The 21,839-nt window shown below is 35.0% G+C and overlaps 2 protein-coding genes across 2 annotated transcripts in view; both read right to left on the reverse strand.

Annotated features, from left to right (window-relative positions):
• LOC123246342 (zinc finger protein 271-like) overlaps positions 1–21,839 on the reverse strand; it is a 498,115-nt gene that overhangs the window by 54,398 nt on the left and 421,878 nt on the right.
• LOC123244926 (putative olfactory receptor 2B8) lies at positions 6,654–7,574 on the reverse strand. The gene has a single exon (XM_044673587.1). It carries the CDS (start codon positions 7,572–7,574, stop codon positions 6,654–6,656), a length of 921 nt encoding a protein of 306 aa, XP_044529522.1.

Consider the following 21,839-nt stretch of genomic DNA (forward strand, 5'->3'; position numbering starts at 1 on the left):
GAAAGTAGCTAAATTACAACAAAAAGTGATATTTCTTAGACCCTTCTCTGTGGAACACGCATTTCTCTCTATGCCAAAATGTCCAATGAATCTTCTCAGCAAAGATTTTCTGGATAAATTGTGAGCAACTATCCAATGTACAGAATCTGGTGATATTTCTTTACATCTCCCAGAGGAATCTTTGAAGACCTTTCCATTGCTATCCTTAGATTCCAACAATACAGAGGATAACTTAGGTACTATCTATACAATACCCAAGGATATACCTAATGAGTTGTGGTCAAGATCATCCACAGATGTAGGGTTATTGAAATCAGCTACTCCAGTCAGGGTGAGGACAAAGGAAGGACCAGTTCCTTGGGTGCCTCAATATTCCTGTCTAAGGAAGCAACAGAAAGTATAAGACCAATTATTGAGTCCCTAATCCAACAAGGGATAATTATACCTTGCTTTTCTGAGTTCAATACATCTATTTTGCCTATAAAAAATGGCCAACATGTTTACCAATTTATCTAAGATCTGAGAGTGGAAAATAATTATGTCATCAAGACACATCCAGTTGTACAAACTCCAGCTGCTATAATTTCTTCCATTCCAAGTCAAGCTAGATATTTCACTGTGGTAGATTTATGCTCTGCATTTTTCTCAATACCAATTCATGTGGATTCTCAAAAGATCTTTGCTTTCACTTTGGAGAAAACTCAGTGGACCTGACTCATTTGCCCCAGGGGTATATGGACTCACCTAGCCAGTTCTTTCAAATTCTAAATCATGATCTAAAAACAATCAAGTTTAAGGAGAATAAATTGGTGCATTTTGTGGATGACATTCTTTTAGAATCCCCAAATGCAAAGCTATGTCTTAGAGACAAGATTTTTTTGATTGAATTATACAAATGAGGGAATAAAATCTCCAAGGCAAAATTACAGTGGGTTTTGCCTCATGTGAAATATCTTGGATTTGTGTCGTCAGAGGGTTCCAGAAATATCACACAAAAGAGAATAGCTGATATACAGAAACTGAGTGCACCAGCAACTCAGAGCTATTCTTGGAACTACTGGTTTCTGTAGAAAGTGGATTCCTGGATACAGTGAGATCACTAAGTCTTTGACAGATCTGACCAGGAATACAGAATCAGAACTTCTGAAACTAAAGCCTGAACATTGTAAAGCCTTAAATAAACTTAAAGAAGCCATTTTATCTGCCCCTGCATTAGGAATCCTAGACTATGAGAAACCTTTTCAGCTATTTGCCAGTGAGGCAAAAGGTATAGCTTCTGGTCTACTTACACAAACTTTAGGACAAAGTTATCATCCAATTGGATACTATAGTTGTCAACTAGATCCAATTGTTGTGGATACAGTACCCTGTCTAAGGGGTGGGTTCTGTTAGTCCAGAAGTCAGCTGATCTAGTTTTGGGATGTCCTTTAATGGATGCACTAATGAGGAAATTTGTACTCAAGCTGATTCCGACCAAAGAATATCTAAGTATAAAATTATTCTCTTAGGTAGTGAGAACATCCAGTTTAAGAGATCTAGTGTATTAAATCCAGCTACTCTTCCTGATTTGTCAAAGAATGGTGAACCATTGCATGAATGTGTTGAAGTAGCAGATATTGTGGATATGCCTAGGATGGATTTAAAAGACACTCTAATCAAAAATCAAGACTTGGTATTATTCACAGATGGTTCTTCATATTTGTGAAATAGAATCAGATGTACTGGAGCTACAGTTGTCACAGAACTTGAGACACTGTAGTATGGGTTCATTACCTAGTAATCTTAGTGCACAGGGTACAGAATTAGTGGCATTGAAGAAGAAGAAGAAGAAAGAAGAAGAAATTGTATAAAATCGAGATCTTCAGTCAATTTCAGTCTGCAGTCAGAAAGTTCATTAAGGAGAGGACCATTACAGCAGAAGAGAACATTCGGATGGAAAAGGACGTGGATGAAGAGGATTCAGGATTCAGGATCAGTGGACATTATACTAAGACTGATGAATTTATAAAATTGAACTGATTAAGACTTTGTTTAAAGGAATTCCCAAAGAAGTGGGTTAATCATGGACAATTTGGATTAATGGTTTGAAAGGATTTGGGATAATGTAAATAGTGTCATTACATAATCATATACATCCATCATTGCACATATGACCTTCAAGAACTTCAATGGAGAAAAGGAGAAGAGGAGAAATGGAGAAAAGAGAAGATTTCTTTGAGGAACATCATAAGAAGAAAGGAGATCTGAAGTGTTGGTAGTGTTAAGATTAAAAATGATAAAGACTGATATAATAAAAGAAATTAGTAGTTTAATTAAAGCCATGCTGATAGAGACAAATCATTAGGCCACGCGCCTGTAAGAATTCACATTGCCTCCGCCATTTTTACCTTTCGTATCTTCCCACACCCAGGAGCTAAAGAGGAACTTCCTCCTCTTTCCAGGAGTCTTATCCCTTCTCTTACATCAACGCACTTCCTGTCTGCCATGAGGAATCATGGGAAATGTAGTTTCAAAGCCCTCACCCACGCTAGACACTTCCAAATGGCATTTCCCTGAATTCAAAACAAACATTAGGTATCATACATCCAAAAGTAATATGTTGGAACATAACAAAACAAATACATAAAATATGACCAGGTTAGGAAGAAATGTATCCATTCCACTTATGGAATAAAACAATGTATAAATACTAACAAAATTAGAATTAGATAGATATAGGATAAGTAAGTACTAACAAAGAATAATTAGTTACTAAGAAATTAGCTAGTTATTTAGTTAATATTTAGTTAGACTAACATAATAACATAGGCATAGTTTAGAATAGTTTAGTGAGAACGGAAATAGTATTAGATTAGATTAGAGAATGAGATAAGATACTAATGTACATTACAGTGCAAATACAACAAACATAATAAAATTGCATTACATGAGGAACATATAACATACTACAGATCACATATCACAAAATAATGTAAATAGAGGTGTAAATAACCGTAAATAGTGTGTATATTGTAAATTGTATTATAGTGTAAGTATTGTAAATATGTAAAGAGTGTACATATTATGTGTACATATATGTATATCATACCTGTATGTGTTGTGTGAATATATTGTATGTATGTATCATATGTATATATGTATATATATATAAATTCTGTGATTAATTTGATACTAATTGAGTTACAAACATTTAAATGTAATTTGCATAAATGAGTTTGATGTTTTCTTGTAATTTTGATGTAAAAACTTATGCAGTGTTGTGTTAAATGTATAGTTTCCCAATTTTTTTGCATTTAGTAGTTAGTAGAATGTTTCTGTATTAGTATAAGAGTTGTGTTTGATGTTTTGTTTGAATTTTGTGTTGATGTTTCAAATTTGTGGTTGATTTTGTTAATTTTGTTGAAAATTTTGCTTTGTTACTTGTTATTCTGTACTTTGAACTACGTAATTGTTCAATGTATTCTTTCCCTTTCCCTTTCCTTGTTGAAATCACTAGAGTAGGGTAGAGTAAAGTAGTATTAGATAGGATAGAGTTAGTGTAGGTTGTTTGTTATTTAGGGTTAGAATTTTAACTTAATCCATAGTGCACAAATATCAAAATATTGTGTGGAACACTATTTTGGCTTTGTGCAAAGGTGGGGAATGGTTATAAGAGAATTAGATGAAGTTTAGCAATAGACATAAGTTAACTGGATGGCTGACAGGCAAGTGCTGGAGTGTTCTAAGCATGGAATGGTGGAGGGAAAGAGATCTTTTTTTCTGAGAGACTCTCTGGATGCAACTGATGGCAGTTAGGGGGTTTTCTTAGCTGCTGGAGGTGAAGAGCACAGAAAAATAACTGTCTCCTGTAAAACCATCTACCCTGGGAAAGATCAAATTGAGTACTGAATCTGGTTTGATTGGTGGACATATCAAACCAATTCAACTCCTTGACTTAACCCCTTTGTGGATTTACTTGCTGTGACTCCTGGTGGCTGTGAATATTGCTGGAACCTGCAGTGAGACTCACTTTCCCTCCTAACCTGTCAGTCTGAACTTAGAGCTAGTGTAGTTTTGTCCCACCTCCTGGTCCTTGAACTTACCCATTAGATAAGTAGTATTAGTTTGTCCGTTTCCTCTATACCTAACCCTTAAGTTCTTAATAAATAGTTTTACTTTACTTCCTGTACCTTCCTCTACCCCAAGAAAAGAGCCCACTATTAATATCTTCCAAAACCTGAGTTTCCCTGGCTAGGCTGGTGACCAGTAAATTGTCAACTATCATTCACCAATCAATGTGGTTATGTTCAACTCACATATCCCTTATGTAGGTTCTTAGTTATCCTGTATATCCTGTCACTTGTGGATGTGTGGGAGTGTCCTGGTTGTCTGTGTGTTACCTTGTGTTATACTGTGAAGGCAGTTGCCTATTTTAGAATTTAGGATTTTCTGTCTCTATCCCTGTCTCTCAATCCACTGAGCCATCTAGTTGCTCCACCACATTCTTATTTTCAAAGAATTATTTTCTTCATTAGCTCTTGTATCTTTTTTGATTTTTTTCTATTCTGTTTTCTAAGGAATTCTCATCAGTAGATTTTTATGCCTACTTTAATATTTGGCCTATTCTATTTTTAAGACATTATTTTCTTCAGTATTTTTGTACATTTTTTACCAAGATGTCAACTCATTTTTTATGATTTTCTTGCATAATTCTCATTTCTTTTCCCAAATTTATCCTACCACTCATATATGATTATTAAAATCATGTTTGAGTTCTTCTAGGAATTTATTTCAGGCCTACAACAAAATCTCATTTTGTGTGACTCCCCTCCTATATTTGAGGGAGCACTGTCCCTAGCTTCAGGGTTTTTATATAGCTATTTTCAGATCCAGTATTGACAATCTAAAAGGTTTCATTTCTTCCAAGGTATTATGATCTAAGGAGAGATGTGTTAATTACTCTCACTTCTGGAGCTCTGATATATTAGTAACCACAATCCCTTTTTTCTCCCCTGCTACTATGACAAGGATTCCCATTCACATGCAGCCACAAATTCTGATATGCTAGCACTCTTGCTTGACCCAGGACAGTGACCAAGGATCATAACATGGATCTGCTTATGTGAAATGCTACAAAATCTTGCACCCAGAGCCAGTAAAGGGACCCATGAAAACATCTCCTGATCAGTTGTTGGATCCTCTTTCCATTAGTGGACTGAAAGTTTCAGAAGTTTCTGATGGTCAGTTGGCCCCCTAGCCTGACACTGGCTTGCCAAGGCAGGGCCTGCCCTGGCAGGGACTCTGTTGAATTTTGCTTTTCTCTCATCTATCTGAGATAGACTTTTCATGCCAATCTCTAAGCTGTCTTGGAAATAACACTACATTCTTTTTAAAGCACTATTGTTGTTAATGTGTCAGAAATGGTGTTGTATAATGTTGGTCAGTCAATAAATATTTAAATGAAAATCATTTTCAAGGCATGTCATAGAGAAGATACAAATGAGAAAAATATAGTTCCTGACTTCAAAGAGTTTACAACACAAAAAAAGAAAGCTGTAAAGGCAAGAGGAAAGATACATGGAACAAGCACAACGGAATTTAGTCCAATGAGTACAGCTTAAGGGAAATGAAGATTTTGCTGGTTTGTTAGTGTTATTTAAATGAAGAACTTTGGAGGAGTTATTTATTCCACCCTGCACACTTCAATCATTGAAGCAGACTGTGGTAAAAGTACTGAAGAAGTGTGAATACCAATGTAATGTAGTTCTAATGTCTGTGGAAACAGAAAAATCTGATTTAAGGTTCAAGTCTGAACTCTAAAATATATTGACTATGCAAAATAGGGAAATGACTTATCCAATTAGTCCTCGGGCAGCTTTCTCACTAAAAGTTTTATAAAAGCTGCTAAACTATGATTGGAAGGAATTTCCATACTTGGAGTTTCCCAAATATTTGAAATCATAAATCTAACAAAATTTTCATGGCAGATGCACAATACTTGATCAACGAATGAGTATCAAATACATACAATAATTACCAGATTGCTATGAAGCAAATACTGTTTCTTTGTGATAAGGGAGTAAACTAAAATATACATATATTAAATCACTTTCCAGATGTAACATGGTCAATTACTAAGGCTTTTATCCTTCAACTCCTTACCTATGGTCACTAACTAGATTCACCTTCATCAAAGAAAATTATCTTAAGTAAAAATAGCAAATATCCATTTAACTAAATACAGAATTAGAATAAAAGGCATTAAAATTAAAATATTAATTTTATATACAAGGTTTAGTCAATAAAGGAACTAAATCAGAACCTCTCTGCCTCCAGATTATTCATTAGCATATCTGTAAAGCCATAAAAAGAGGAAAAATAATTTTTTGTTGCCAAAGAGAAGGTCAGATTTACTTTTCTGTATAAACCTATTCTAAGAATCTGCACTTCATCTATTGAAGATATGTTGATGCCTTTTCTTTCATAATATAGGTAGAATTATTCTTTATAATATAGATCAATATGGAACAAAATATTTCTCCAATAATAGGACTTGTCTCTCTTTGAGGCCATTTAATGCTGGTTTCAGAAGCAAATTGGAGTATATGTTAATATTCCTTCTAGTTCATAGAATCAAGGATTTACTGATTCTATGTTTCTCCCAAACCTTGGTTTCAACCCAGTAATCTTCCCAATGCCCCCTTCACATCTTTGTTCCTTAAGGTGTAGATCATGGGGTTAAGGGTAGGGGTAACCACAGTGTAGAAGAGGGTGAGGAATTTACTCTGATTCTGAGTATATTTATTTTTGGGCTGTATATAGACAACAAGTGTTGTTCCAAAGAATAAAGTTACTACCATCAAATGGGAACCACAAGTCCCAAATACCTTCCGGCGTCCTTCAGTTGACTTTATCTTTAATGTGGTCCTAGCTATGCATCCATAGGAGACTAGGATAAGACCTAGGGGAGTCATAACATAAAGGATACTTGCTATGCAAAGCTCAGTTTCTATGAAGGTGGTATCCACAGCAGCAATTTTAATCAAGGCTGGCTCTTCACACATAAAATCATCCACCTTGTGGTGACTGCAGAGAGGCAACTGAAAAGTCAATATTGACTGAACTAAGGCCTCTAGGAAGCCGCTGATCCAGATCACAACTGCCAATTGTTTGAGTAGCCTTGGGTGCATGATAATGGTATAGTGAAGGGGCCGGCAGATGGCAATGTAGCGATCATAAGCCATGACAGTCAGGAGAACACACTCAGCAGAACCCAACCCCAGAGCCACAAAAAACTGAATCATACAACCAATGTAAGTAATGGTCTTATCAGGACCCCTAAGGTTCCAGAGCATTTGGGGAATAATGCTAGTGGTGAAGCAGAGATCCAGGAAGGAAAGGTTGGAAAGGAAAAAATACATGGGAGTGTGGAGTTTAGGGTCCTGGTAAGATATCAGAATGATGGCTGTATTCCCCACAAGTGTCAGGATATAAAAGATGGAGATAACATAAAGAAGAATCATTTCCAGTTGGGGCTGGTCAGAGAAACCCAACAGGATAAATCCTACTGGACTGCTCTTATTGGTCCTCTCCATTGTCTCTTCACTATGTGTTTCCTCTCATTCATCATTCCCTCATGTCATCCTGTGGGGAGAATGCCAGAAAGTTTCAATGTTAGATGGAATACCTATATGTTAATGAAATGGTAACTAAATAAGTCATTCCAAATTAAGACAATACAGATACTGAAGTAGAGAGAAACTGGACACATCACTAAATAAATAGGATATAGAGAGTTGTTAATGTTAGATGTATATAAAGTGCTGGGAAAAGGAAACGGCTCAATAGGACAAACATTTTTTTTTCTGTTTAGCACCTTCTATATCTCATTATAAAGCAAGAATGATAGGAAATAAGAAGGGAAAGCAATGTAGAAAAAAAGTGCTAGATAAGACCATTGATCTAGCACAAAATAAATATTCAAAATGAAAGATATAATGAGATACATAAGAATAGAGATTAAACTCATAGAGATTTTTTGGAAATCCAGAGTGAAGAAATTCCTTCTATCATTATGTCACCATGTTATTTGCAACCTAGAGATTTGCCTAGGTTATTAGAGATTAATTGATTTGACCTAACTCATACAACCAAAATGTGTCAGATGCAGGATTTCAACCCAGATCTATCTGGCTTTGAAGCTTAGGCTATTCTCTATATCCTACCTGCCTCAATTTGGTCATGCTGACCAAAAGATAGATTCATAAAGATAACTATTTTTACTTACGCAGAGATTGCTAAATAGATTAGTAGATGTATCTAGTTCTGAAAAGGGAATACTAAAGTTCCCCACTATTATTGTTCTGTTATCTATTTCCACTTGTAAATCAATTTTTCAGTTTTTCCTTTAAATATTTGGATGTTATAATATTTGATACATGTTAGGTTTAATATTAATACTGTTTCATTATCTATGATACCTTATAATAAAATATACTTCCATTAGTCCACCTAACTTCCCCTGTGAATTTCATTTTTAAGCATTTTTCTTGTAAACAACATATTGTCAGGTTTTCATTTTTGATCCATTCTCTTATCTTTTTTTCATTTTATAGGTAAATTTTTCCCATTCATATTCAATATCATACCTACTAGTTTCATATTTTGATCCATTTTATTTTTCTTCACTACTTATTCTTTTCTTCCTTTCCCTTTTCTTTATCCCTCCTCAGATGTCCAATTTCTTCTCTCCATTACCTTTCCAATTTGCACTGCTTCTTAAAAATCATCCCTTATCCTCTCCTTTTGTTCTCCTACTTCTTAATTGGCCCATATTTCTGAGGGTTTTTCCTTTCTTCCTCATATCTTTTAGTTCTTATTCTATCCACCTTTAGTTCTTTTCATATCCTCTCAACCACGCCCTTTTATTTCTTGATATTATTTTGATTCCCTGTATTCTAAACAGAAATCATTTTAATAACACGCCTGAGTGACTACTTAACCTTATCTTGAAGACTAATATGAAATCTACTATGTACTGACATAGGTAGCTATTCTACTTTTGGACAATTCTCACTGTTAGCAATTTCGTCTTTCCAAGGAGTAGAAATACATTTCCATAATTCCCACCTGTTATTCTTAGCTTTGTTTTCTATGGCTACGCATAAAAAGCCTACTACTTCATCTACAAAACAACTCCTCAAAAAATAAAGAAGCTATAATTCCACATCAATGTATTCTTTTAACCAAAATGATAATTACCAATTCCTTCAACTAATCCTATTAGTCTCTGATTTCTATTCTTCTGACCATTTTGGACATCTTTTTCTGTATATAACAATCTATTTCATTTTTTTCTGATAATACAATTTTTTCACAGTGAGTTTATTTGGGGGTTTATCAAACTGGATCTTTTCTATCTAGAAACATAAACTCATAGTCATAGATTCAAGAAACTACAATGTACTTGAAAGAATCATCAAATACAGTGGCCTCATTTAATAGATGTGGAAAGGTTGGGCCAAGGAAAACAAAATATTTGCATTCATATGTCTACAATCTCCAATCTTCCCAGGTTTATCTTAATTATAAAGTTTCAACTCCATAGTTTACTTTATTAGTTACTAATATAATTAATTTAAGTTATTCTCCTATCCCCACATGTGCCCTATATTTTGTCATCTCCATATGTTTGCACAATTTGTTTCCAGATGCTGAAATGCCCCCTTCCTCAGCTGAAAAATTTTTAATTCCTACTTCTCCTTTAGATCCCACCTGAAATATCACCTCCTTCAGAAAATCTTCTCTGACCATCTCCCTAATACCTATTTGGTAATGTTTTCTCCCAAGAATAGTAATGGGCAAACATTTTAAAGAAGGGGTCAAAGGAAAGGAAATGCTCATCTGTCAATCTGTTTCTAAGGCAACTCTTTCAAAGTTTCATTGTATTGTATCCTACTCATTGTATTCGTCAGATTAGGAATAATCTCGTGAGGCCAGATAGAACATTTCAGGGAGCCATAGCACTGCCGAAGTGATGTCAAATAATACATTACTCCATATGAGTTATTTGTATATTTCTCATATCCCCTTCTAAACTATATCTTCATGAAGGTAACATGAAATTTATTTAAATTTTAGGACTCTGCTAGCATCTAGTCTGGTGATTTCCACAATATAGGTATCTAATAAATATATGACAAATGAAAGTGAAGTTATTTAAACTGAGCAAGCATAGTCAGCAAAATAGATATAAAAAATCTATTTGTTTTATTATGATTGCTCACTATCAATTGTTAGTGGTATTACTATTTTGGGCTGCACTATAGGAAGTCTGTAGCTTCTAAGGAAAAGGACATAGTAGTCTCACTAAATTTGGCCCTTACTATACCCCTTTTGAAACACTGTGTTCCATTCTAGGCAATACAATTTATGAAGGACATTGATAATGAGAAAAGTGTTTAGGGGAACCAGGTGAAATAATGAAAAGACTTTAACCAATGTTATATAAGGAGTGATTGATGGAACATGATAAACAAGAAGAAAAAAGACTAAAGGCAGGAAGGTGACTTACTAGTTTTCTTCTGGAAGAATGGAGAGAATTTTCAGATTCTACTTATCAATGATTCTCATAATAATTAGAAATGATGGGGCAATGCATAATATGGAGATGTTTAGGTTGCTGATTCAAGTCCTATAATGAACTATACTTACCACAACTGGGAATAATAGTTGACACATTCCTATATAAAAAACAATAAATTTCACTTTGTTCCATAACTTCAAATCACTTCTGAAGTCTTTTCTTGTACCTCTTCATTAAAATCCAACCTCTAATTGGCATGTTTTACAGGTTAATATAGTTGGCAAGTTATTTTGATTCCTTTGAATCAAAGGCTTTTAAGGACTAGGTACCAGCAGGAACCTGCTTTCTTTGAAATTAGTCAAAAGAACATAGCTCAGTGTCTTTAAACATTCAAATGTCATTCTCCTTTGAGTTATGATGCATGAGATGACTTCCTATGGGCAACTCCAATCATAGGTATCCTTATTCTCTGATTCCTGGTTGTATGTCTGTACTGCACTTAAAAATTTTCCCAGCAGTTTCCTCAGCCTGCTTCACAAAATCCTTGATTACTGTTTTACCTTGAGAAAGTCAGTTAACCATATTGAATTTCAGTTTTCCTATTTTTTTAAATCAGGAGGGTAATACTTTACCACTCTCTTCACAGCCTTCATATAAAGATCATATTAAATAACATGTTAAACATTTTGTGAATTGCAAAGCATCATATAAATGTGAAGTAATTTATAAACGTTATTTGTTGTTTAGTTTAGATGGAAAACTCAAATAATAGAAGTTATCATAGTACAGAAAAAGCTGGAAATTTGCCCTTGTCTGTAAGTAGAGGAGCTTTTGGGCAATTGGAGACAACTAATTCTTTCCCTCACAGGCTGTAGAAACCTTCTACTAACTACTCTAACTACTCATTCCACAATAAGAGAGTAGAATTGAAGTCAAAGATTTTCAGAATTGGAAAGAATACCAAAAGAAAATGTTCAGCATTTAACTAGAGTATAAAAATCATTTAAAACATCCCCAAGAAGGAATCAGTTCTATTTCCATTCATCTCACAGCTCTTAATACCATAAACAGAACTCTACCTTCCTGGAAAAGCTCTTGTCTTAATTATAGCAGGTGGAAGACTGACATATATTTCTGATATCAGTCCCAGGACATGTAGTTGCAAAGGCTGCTAAAGGAAATATGGAAAAGCTGTTTATCTCCCACTTAAATGTATTTGAGATATATTATTTTTCCTAATTTGTTCACCTAAGCAAACCTCTGGAGTCTCCCTCTCAAACAATTTCTGGGAAGTACCATGGGACAAGTATGTCTATGGTAAGGGAGAAGCACTAGAGACTTGTCTTTTTCCTTGCAGACAAGTAATGGTCTGCTTTTTCCATTTTATATTTTTCATCTATTCAATGTTGCAAGAGCAATTGTCCTCAAGAAGAAGCAAAAATTTCCTCTCAGTCATATCCATGTTGAAAATGATTAAGGATTTTTTCTATTGATTAATAATTATTTAAATTTTAATTTATTTCATTAAATATTTCCCAATAACATGTAAAATTAACAATAATTTTTATTATAAAAGATACATTATTTTACCAATTACATGTAATAATATTTTTGACAGACATTTTCTGAAGTTACAAGATCTAAATTGTCTTCCTTCCTCTATTCCCTCCCCCTCCTAGAGATGGTAAACAAGTTGATCTATGTTGTCATGTATTATCATGCAAAACATATTTCCATATTGTTGACTGTTGAAAGAGAATACTCATATAAAACCAAAAAAATAAAAATAAAAACAAAAATAGATTAAATTGAAAAAAGAATATGCTTGTATCTATATTCCAACTCCAGCATTCCTTTTCTTTAGGTGTAATTTGTAAATTTGTCATAAAATATTTTCCCATTTTGGTGTTTTCTTTCTTATCTTGATTACATAGGTTTTGTTTGTTACAAAACCTTTTAAATTAATATAGTCAAAATTGTTCAATTTGTATCTTGTAATTCTCTCTATGTCTTGTATAGTCATAAATTCTTCCATTCTCCATAACCTGCTAGGTAAATTATTCAATATTCCCTTTATTTACTTATAGAATTATCTTTTATGTTTAAATCAAATACCCATTTTGACCTTATCTTATTATTACAGTGTGTGAGATATTGGTCTATACCTAATTTCTGCAATACTGTTTTCCACTTTTCCTAGCAGTTTTTGTCACGGTTAGTTCTTATCCCAAACACTGGGATCTTTGGGTTTTTCAAACACTAGATTATTAAGGTCATTTAACCCAGTATATTTGTATCCATTCCCTTAATCCACATTCTATTTCTTTGCCAATAATTGATTGTTTTGATGATTGTTGCTTTATACTACAATTTGAGATCTGCCCCTGCTAGGCCATTTTCCTACGCATTTTTCCCTTGATATTCTTGACTTTTTGTTCCTCCAGATGAATTTTGCTGGGGCTTTTTTCTAGTATTTATAAAATGAATTGTTGTAGGAGTTTTTTTAAACATTTACCTTTCATCTTAGAATCAATACTGTGAATTGGTTCTAAGGCAGAAGAGTGGCAAGGGAAATTCTGGGAAGATGGCCACGTATAAGCAGTAAGGCTCCAAACCTCTGTAAAGTCCTTCACCACCAATTAAGGACAAAGGGCTCCAAGGGAACAGAAAACAAAATCTGACAACACAACAGAGCTGGGGGATCCTCCAGCTGAACCCAATTTAAAAGGTACGTGGAAAAGAAGAGAAAAATAAAAAAAAAATGCCTGAATTCTTGGAACTCTAGGGTGGGAGGGAAAAGAAAGGAGGAAGATCCCAGATCCCCTCCTCCACCTAATGTGCTGAGTCTCCAACAGATACTGGAATCCCTGGGTGGGCTGTGCCACTATTACTAGAGAGTTCCATTGCTGGCACAACTGTGCCAAACTCAAGGTTTTGATCACAGACAACAGGGAAACTGCTGGGGGAGAAACCCAGAGAGGGTGAACATACCCTCCATCTTGTGCTACTCCCTCTACTTTCTTTTGAGGCTTTCAACTCATGGTACTTGGAACAGTATAGATCAACCACACCCAGGCTTAATCCTATCAATACAACAGACAAGAAGCTCCAACACCCCTCCCCACAGACTAGAGTGAATGCAGCTGAACTCACCTCTCTAGCTTTTACTGCCAGCTGGGGAAAATCTGACCTCAGGGCACTTGGAGCTGAGCAGATTAATCCCACCTGGCTTAATCCTATCAGCACAGCAGACCAGAAGTCTTCAGAAGGCAAGGAAGCTCCAACAACCCTCCCCCACAGACTACAAGGAAAGTAGCTGAATTCACTTCTTTAGCTTTTACCACCAGCTGGGGAAAAATCTGACCTCAGGTCCCACTAACCTAATTAATCAACAAAACAGAGAAGAAGCCCTCCCAGGGCTGAATAGCCCAAACCTAAAAATATGGTTAGAGGATCAACATTACAGCCAAGTACATGGGAGAAAGAAGGAAAAAAACATGAGTAAACAACAGAAAAAGAAAAAAAGAAACCAAATTCACAGTTTTTATCCAGAAATTGAACAAAGAACAAATGGATCAGAAGAAGATAAAAGAACACCAAGGAAAAAACGTAGAAAATTCAGTGAAATGGACACAAGCTTTGGAAGAACTTAAAATTCAATTAACTCAAGAACTCAAAATTCAATTAACTGAAGAAATCAAAATTCAATTAACTCAAGAACTCAAAATCCAAATAACTTAAGAACTCAGAAAACAATCAACAAAGGTTGAAGGCAATTGGAGAAAGGAAATACATAACCTAAAACAAGAAAGTAATGTCTTAAACGCACAAATTGACCAGCTGAAAAATGAAGCAAAGAAGGCAAAAGATGATCTACAAAGAAAAGCAGACCAGAAGGAGAAGGATGACCAAAAAGCCAAGGATGAAATTCAGTCTTTAAAAATTAGAATTCAACAACTAGTAGCAAATGACTTCACAAGGCAGCAAGAATATATAAAGCAAAATAAAAAAATGAAAAATTTGAGGAAAATATAAAACATCTCATTGACACAACCACAGATCTGGAAAACAGATCTCAAAGAGACAACTTATTGGACTGCCAGAATATCACGACAAAAGGAAAAGTTTGAACATCATCCTACAGGAAACTATACAAGAGAACTGTCGTGACTTTCTTGAACAAGGGGGAAAAGTGGAAATAGAAAGAATCCGCAGATCACCTCTTACATTTAATCCACAACTAACAACTTCCAGAAATATTACAGCCAAATTCAAAAATTACCAGACCAAGGAAAAAATATTACAAGCTGGTAAGAAGAAGTCATTCAGATACCAGGGAACCACAGTTAGGAAAACACAGAATCTGGCTGCATCTACATTGAAGGACCGGAAGGCATGGAATACAATATTCCAGAAAGCAAGAGAACTAGGTCTACAACCAAGAATTAACTATCTAGCAAAATTGACTATATTCTTGCAGGGGAAAGTATGGTCATTCAACAAAATCAAAGACTTCCAAGTATTCATAAAGAAAAAAATGGACTTAAGCAGAGAGTTTGCTGCTCAAACACAGAACTCAAGAGAATTACCATAAGGTAATTAAGAGATTTGGGGTAAAAAACAAAACAAAACAAAACAAAACAAAAAACAAAAAACCTTTTCTTTAGAGGACCCAATAAGTTCAATTCACTTATATCCCTATAAGAAAAGAAGATGTTGGTTAACTTTTAAAAATTGTTATTAACAACAGGGTTGATAGAAGAAGCATAATTAGATGGAACCGGGACAAACTGTATAGGATGAAATGTCAAGATATATGTATGTATATGTATATGTATATATGTGTGTATATATACACAAAACTAGAGGTAAAAAAAAATGAGATAATATTAAGAGAAAGGGGAAAACAGAAAAAATGGAGTAAATTTATATTTCCTAAAGAAGTGCATGAGGTGAACAGGGGATAAGACCAATACAATGGAAGGGTAAAGAGGTTGGAGAAAGGAAATACTTAATTTGTAAGTGAATTGAAATGAACATAAAGAGGGAAGAACAATCAGATCGATTGGGGCAGTGAATTGATTTGTGCCCTATAGAAAAGTGCAAGGGTAACAAATGGACTGGTGGGGAGGGAAGCAATACTAGGGAGGGAGAGGACTTGGGGGGAGGTGCATGGTGTAGCTTTAAAGAACAATAAGAGGGGAATAAGAAAGGAAGGGGAAAGAAAGGGAAGTACAACAAGGGAGGGGATTAGGGAACTGATTAAAAACAAAACACTGGTTTAGAAGGAAACAGTGAAAGAAGAAAGGACAGGACAAGGAGAGAGAATCGAAATGTCTGGGAACACACAATTGATAATGATAATTCTGAATGTGAATGGGATGAACTCACCCATGAAACAGAATCAAATAGCAGAGTGGATTAGAAACCAAAATCCTACCATATGTTGTCATCATGATCTCTCACAGAGCCAAAGTAAAAATAGATCTGGTTAAAAGAGATAGGGAAGGTCATTATATCCTAATAAAAAGCAGTATAAACAATGAAAAAATATCAGTACTCAACATGAATGCAAAGAACAGTATAACATCCAAATTTCTAAAGGAGAAGCTAGTGGAGCTCAAGGATGAAATAGATAGTAAAACTATGGCTAGTGGGTGACCCCAACCTTCCCCTATCAGGCCTAGATAAATCAAGCCAAAAAACAAATAAGAAAGAGATAAGAGAGGTGAATGAAATCCTAGAAAAATTAGAGTTAATATATATATGGAGAAAAATAAATAGGGAAAAAAAGGAATACACTTTCTTTTCAGCAGCACATGGAACATTCACAAAGATAGACCATGTCCTAGAGCATAGAAACATGGCAAACAAAAGCAAAAAAAGCAGAAATAATAAATGCAACCTTATCAGATCATAATGCAATAAAAAAGTTATTAGTAAGAATATATGGAGAGGCAAACCAAAAACTAACTAATTTAATTGAAGATAATGACAATGATGAGACTTCTTACCAAAACCAATGGGATACAGCCAAAGCAGTTCTAAGGAAGGAAATTATATCACTGAGTGCATATATTAACAAATTAGAGAGGGCAGAGATTAATGAATTGGGCATGCAACTTAAAAAAAACTAGAAAGTGAACAAATTAAAAATCCCCAGAGGAAAACTAAATTAGAAATACTAAAAATCAAGGGAGAAATTAATAAAAATCAAAGTAAAAGAAATACTGAATTAATAAACAAGACTAGAATCTGGAATTTTGAAAAAACAGGTAAAATAGATAAAGTACGGGTCAATCTAATAAAAAAAAAGGAAAGAAGAAAACCAAATTGACAGTATCAAAGATGAAAAAGGAGACCTCACCTCTAATGAAGAGGAAATTAAGGCAATCATTAAAAACTATTTCGCCCAATTATATGGCAATAACTATAGCAATCTAGATGATATTGATGAATATTTACAAAAATATAAATTGCCTAGAGTAACAGCAGAAGAAATAGAATACTTAAATAATCCAATATCAGAAAAAGAATTTGAACAAGCCATCAAAGAACTTCCTAAGAAAAAATCACCAGGGCCTGATGGATTCACAAGTGAATTCTATCAAACATTCAAAGAACAACTAATCCAAATACTATACAAATTATTTGATATAATAAGCAAAAAACTTTGGGGATAAAAATCCACTATTTGACAAAAACTGCTGGGAAAATTAGAAAGCAATATGGGAGAGATTTGGTTTACTTCAACATCTCACACCCTTCACCAAGATAAATTCAAAATGGGTGAATGACTTGAACATAAAGAGGGAAACTATAAATAAATTAAGTTAACACAGAATATTATACTTGTCAGATCTCTAGGAAAGGAAAGGTTTTAAAACCAAGCAAGAGTTAGAGAAAATTACAAAATGTAAAATAAATGATTTTGATTATATTAAATTAAAAAGCTTTTGAAAAATATAAACATTGCAACCAAAATCAGAAGGGAAACAACAAATTGGGAAAAAAATCTTTATAACAAAAAACTCTGACAGGGGTCTAGTTACTCAAAAATACAAGGACTTAAATCAATTGCATAAAAAAATCAAGCCATTCCCCAATTGATAAATGGGCAAAGGACATGAATAGGCAATTTTCAGATAAAGAAATCAAAACTATAAATAAGCACATGTTATATTCATAACCTGGGAAATGATGGATGCCACCTTGAATGACAGGGAAGTCAGTTGGAAGACACGGAATGTTCCCAGGTGCCATGAGCCAGGGGCAAATATTGGTTGGCCTCACAATATAAATACCCCTGACAGCCACTTGGAGGGGGTGTCTCTAGATATTTTTAGGGCTTTCTGGGTCTCTGGAGGTCTCTGGGCTGGGAAATATCTGAGTGGGTGGTGAAGGGAGGCAGGGAGGTCTATGAAGAAGAGGCTAGGAAGAATCTGAATATTTCCTGAAGAATATGAGAGCTAGTGCATCACCAAACACTAGTAGTGATAAAGCTGAGAGAATAAGATCACCAACACAGCTGTATCAATAGCAGTCCCTATTCTCTGGCTTGGCTGAGGCCAGGCTGGGCTAGAGGTATAGTGGAGAATAAAGCTCCAGCTTCTACTAGATCAATAGCCTCCAGTCCTGATTGTCAACTAGTTATAGATATTTGGTTGATAGTGTCTCCAATCCCCAATCCTTGTCCTGTTTATTCTTTTCCTGATTATAGATAAAGTGAGTTTATCAAGTACTGATCTTTATATCACTACCTTTGGGGAGGGCGTCAACACAGTCAGATACCTAACATAATCCACAGCAGATCAAAGCCCTATATTAATCTGTCCAACCCCAGATTGGACATGGAAAGGTTATCCATCCATCTAACTTCTCAAGGGTACTCCCTGGGCAACTGTTAGAGAAAAGGGGAAATTATAACAACTATCAAAGGTGATTGGGTTGGTGTTCCTCCATCATCTGAAGCTAGGGAGAATACAGATGGATACATTCACATCACTATATATATATATATATCCTTAGGAACCATTTTTGTTTATAACAAACATGAGAAAGTGGTCTAAATATCTAATAATTAGAGAAATGCAAATCAAAACAACTCTGTGGTATCACCTCACACCTAGCAGATTGGCTAAAATGACAGCAGGGGAGAGTAATGAATGTTGGAGGAGATGTGGCAAAATTGGGACATTAATGCATTGCTGGTGAAGTTGTGAACTGATCCAACCATTCTGGATGGCAATTTAGAACTATGCCCAAAGAGCTCTAAAAGACTGCCTGCCCTTTGGTCCAGCCAACCCAGAAAAACACAGCAAAAACACCCGAAAGATGGTGGCTTAGAAAGAGCCAAACGCCAGACCACAGACAGCTTGGCTTCCTCATACCGAGATAGAGAACATAAGGGTTTCAAGAGGAAAGAAAACCAGATCAAACACAGTGGACAGTTCAGGGGGACCCCACTGCTGGAGAGCTCAGTTCAGTGAAAATTCTCCTTCTGGTCCCACTACATTTTTTTTGTCTGTTTGTTTGTTTTTCCCTCCCCTTAAGATTTTAGCCTCAGGGCAGATAAAGCAAAAATATTAATCCAATCAATATAGTATTAATCCCAACAAGACAAGAAGTCTTCAGAGGGCAGAGAAAGTAACTACAAACCTCCATTGCCAGCTGGATCTTATTTTTTTTTTAATTTTAAACATTTATTATTATTCATTTTTAACATGGTTACATGATTCATGCTCCCACTTTCCCCTTCACCCCCGGCATTCCCCCCACCCATGGCCAACACAAATTTCCACTGGTTTTGTCATGTGTCTTTGATCAAGACTTATTTCCAAATTGTTGGTAGTTACATTGGTGTGGTAGTTTCGAGTCTACATCCCAAATCATGTCCACATCAGACCATGCATTCAAGCAGCTGTTTTTCTTAAATGTTTCCTCTCCTGCAGTCCTTCCTCTGAATGTGGGTAGCATTCTTTACCATAAATCCTTCAGAATCGTCCTGGGTCATTGCATTGCTGCTGGTACAGAAGTCCATTACATTCTATTTTTCCATAGTATATCAGTCTCTGTGTACAGTGTTCTTCTGGCTCTGCTCCTTTCACTCTGCATTAGTTCCTGGAGGTCTTTCCAGTTCACATGGAATTCCTCCAGTTTATTATTCCTTTTAGCACAATAGTATTCCATCACAAGCATATACCATAATTTGTTCAGCCATTCCCCAATTGGAGGACATATCCTCCTTTTCCAGTTTTTTGCCACCACAAAAAGCACAGTTATAAATATTTTCATACAAGTCTGTTTATCTATGATCTCTTTGGGGGTACAAACCTAACAATGGTATGGCTGGATCAAAGGGCAGGCGGTCTTTTATAGCCCTTTGAGCATAGTTCCAAATTGCCAGCCAGAATGGCTGGATCAGTTCACAACTCGACCAGCAATGCATTAATGTCCCAATTTTGCCACATCCCCTCCAGCATTCAGTATTCTCCCCTTCTTTCATTTTAGCCAATCTGCTAGGTGTGAGGTGATACCTCAGAGTTGTTTTCATTTGCATTTCTCTAATTATTAGAGATTTAGAGCACTTTCTCATTTGCTTATTGATACTTTTGATTTCTTTAGCCAGCTGGATCTTTTATCAAAGATCATTAAATACATCTGCTCAAACTAGCAGAACAAGCAAGTAAAAAATATGAGTAAGCAACAGAAAAAGAGAAAAGAAATGACAATTGACAGCTTCTTTCAAGGAAATGAAAAGAGAGCAAATGAAACAGAAATAGAAGAAGAGGAAGTAGTTCCAGCAAAGTGGACACAGGCTTTGGAAGATCTCAAAATTCAATTAACTCAAGAATTTAAAACTCAATTAACTCAAGAACTTCAGGAACTCAAAAAGTAATTAAGAGAGGCTGAAGAAAATTTGAAAAAGGATATACATGAACTAAAACAAGAAAATAAAGTCTTAAAAGCCAGAAGTGGCCAACTTGAAAATGAAGCAAAGAAGGCAAAAGATGATCTATAAAGAAAATCAGACCAGAAAGAGAAGGATGACCAAAAAGCCAGGAATGAAATTCAGTCTTTAAAAAACAGAACTCAACAACTAGAAGCAAATGACTTCACAAGGCAGCAAGAATATATTAAACAAAATTTAAAAAATGAAAAATTTGAGGATAATATGAAACACCTCATTGATTCAACAAAAGATCTGGAGAACAGAACTAGAAGAGACAACTTAAGAATTATTGGTTTACCAGAACATTATGATAAAAGAAAAAGTTTAGATAGCATTTTATAAGAAATTATCAGAGAAAATTGCCCAGAAATTCTTGAACAAGAGGGAAAAGTGGAAATCGACAGGATCCACAGATCACTTCCTACATTTAATCCACAACTGACAACTTCCAGGAATATTATAGCCAAATTCAAAAACTACCAGAACAAGGAAAAAATATTACAAGCTGCTAAAAAGAAGTCATTCAGATATCAGGGAACCACAGTTAGGATAACAAGGATCTGGCTGCATCTACATTGCAGGACCGGAAAGCATGGAACGCACTATTCCAGAAAGTAAGAGAATTGGGTCTACAACCAAGAATCAACTATACAGCAAGACTAACTATATTATTGCAGGGGAAAGTATTGTCATTCAATAAAATTGAGGACTTCCAAATATTCATTAAGAAAAAAAAACAGACTTAAACAGAGAGTTTGCTGCCCAAACCCAGAACTCAAGAGAATCAAAATAAGATAATTAAAAGAATGGGGGGGAAGGAGAAAAAAATTCTTTTCCTTAAGGGACACAACAAGTTCAATCAATTTATATCCCAAGAAGAAAATAAGGTATTGGCAAATATTAAAAATTATTATTACTAACAGGGTAACTAGAAGAAGTTTACATAGAGGGAACAGGGACAAACTGTATAGGATGAAATGTCAAGCGATCGATATATATATATATATGTAGGTAGGTAAGTAGGTAGGTAGGTATAAATATATACAAATCTGGGGGGGAGGGGAAGAAGATAACAATAAGAAAAAAAGGAAAGCAAACAAAAAGGAATAAATGTATATTCCGTAAAGAAGCACTTGGGATCAACAGGGAAAAATAATAATACACTGTAAGGGTAAAGAGGTTAGAGAGAGGAAATATTCAATACTTAAGTGCATTGAAATCAACTTAGAGAAGAACAATCAGATCCATAGGGGCAGATAATTGATTCTTGCCCTATAGAGAAGTAGAAAAGTAACAAACAGACTGGTGGGGAGGGAAGCAATA

The sequence above is a fragment of the Gracilinanus agilis genome, chromosome 4 (assembly GCF_016433145.1).
Source record: "Gracilinanus agilis isolate LMUSP501 chromosome 4, AgileGrace, whole genome shotgun sequence".
NCBI classification, from domain to species: Eukaryota; Metazoa; Chordata; class Mammalia; order Didelphimorphia; family Didelphidae; genus Gracilinanus; species Gracilinanus agilis.

What these genes read in the sequence shown, in the direction of transcription:
- LOC123244926 (XM_044673587.1), bottom strand. Translation starts at nt 7,574, where the DNA reads ATGGAGAGGACCAATAAGAGCAGTCCAGTAGGATTTATCCTGTTGGGT.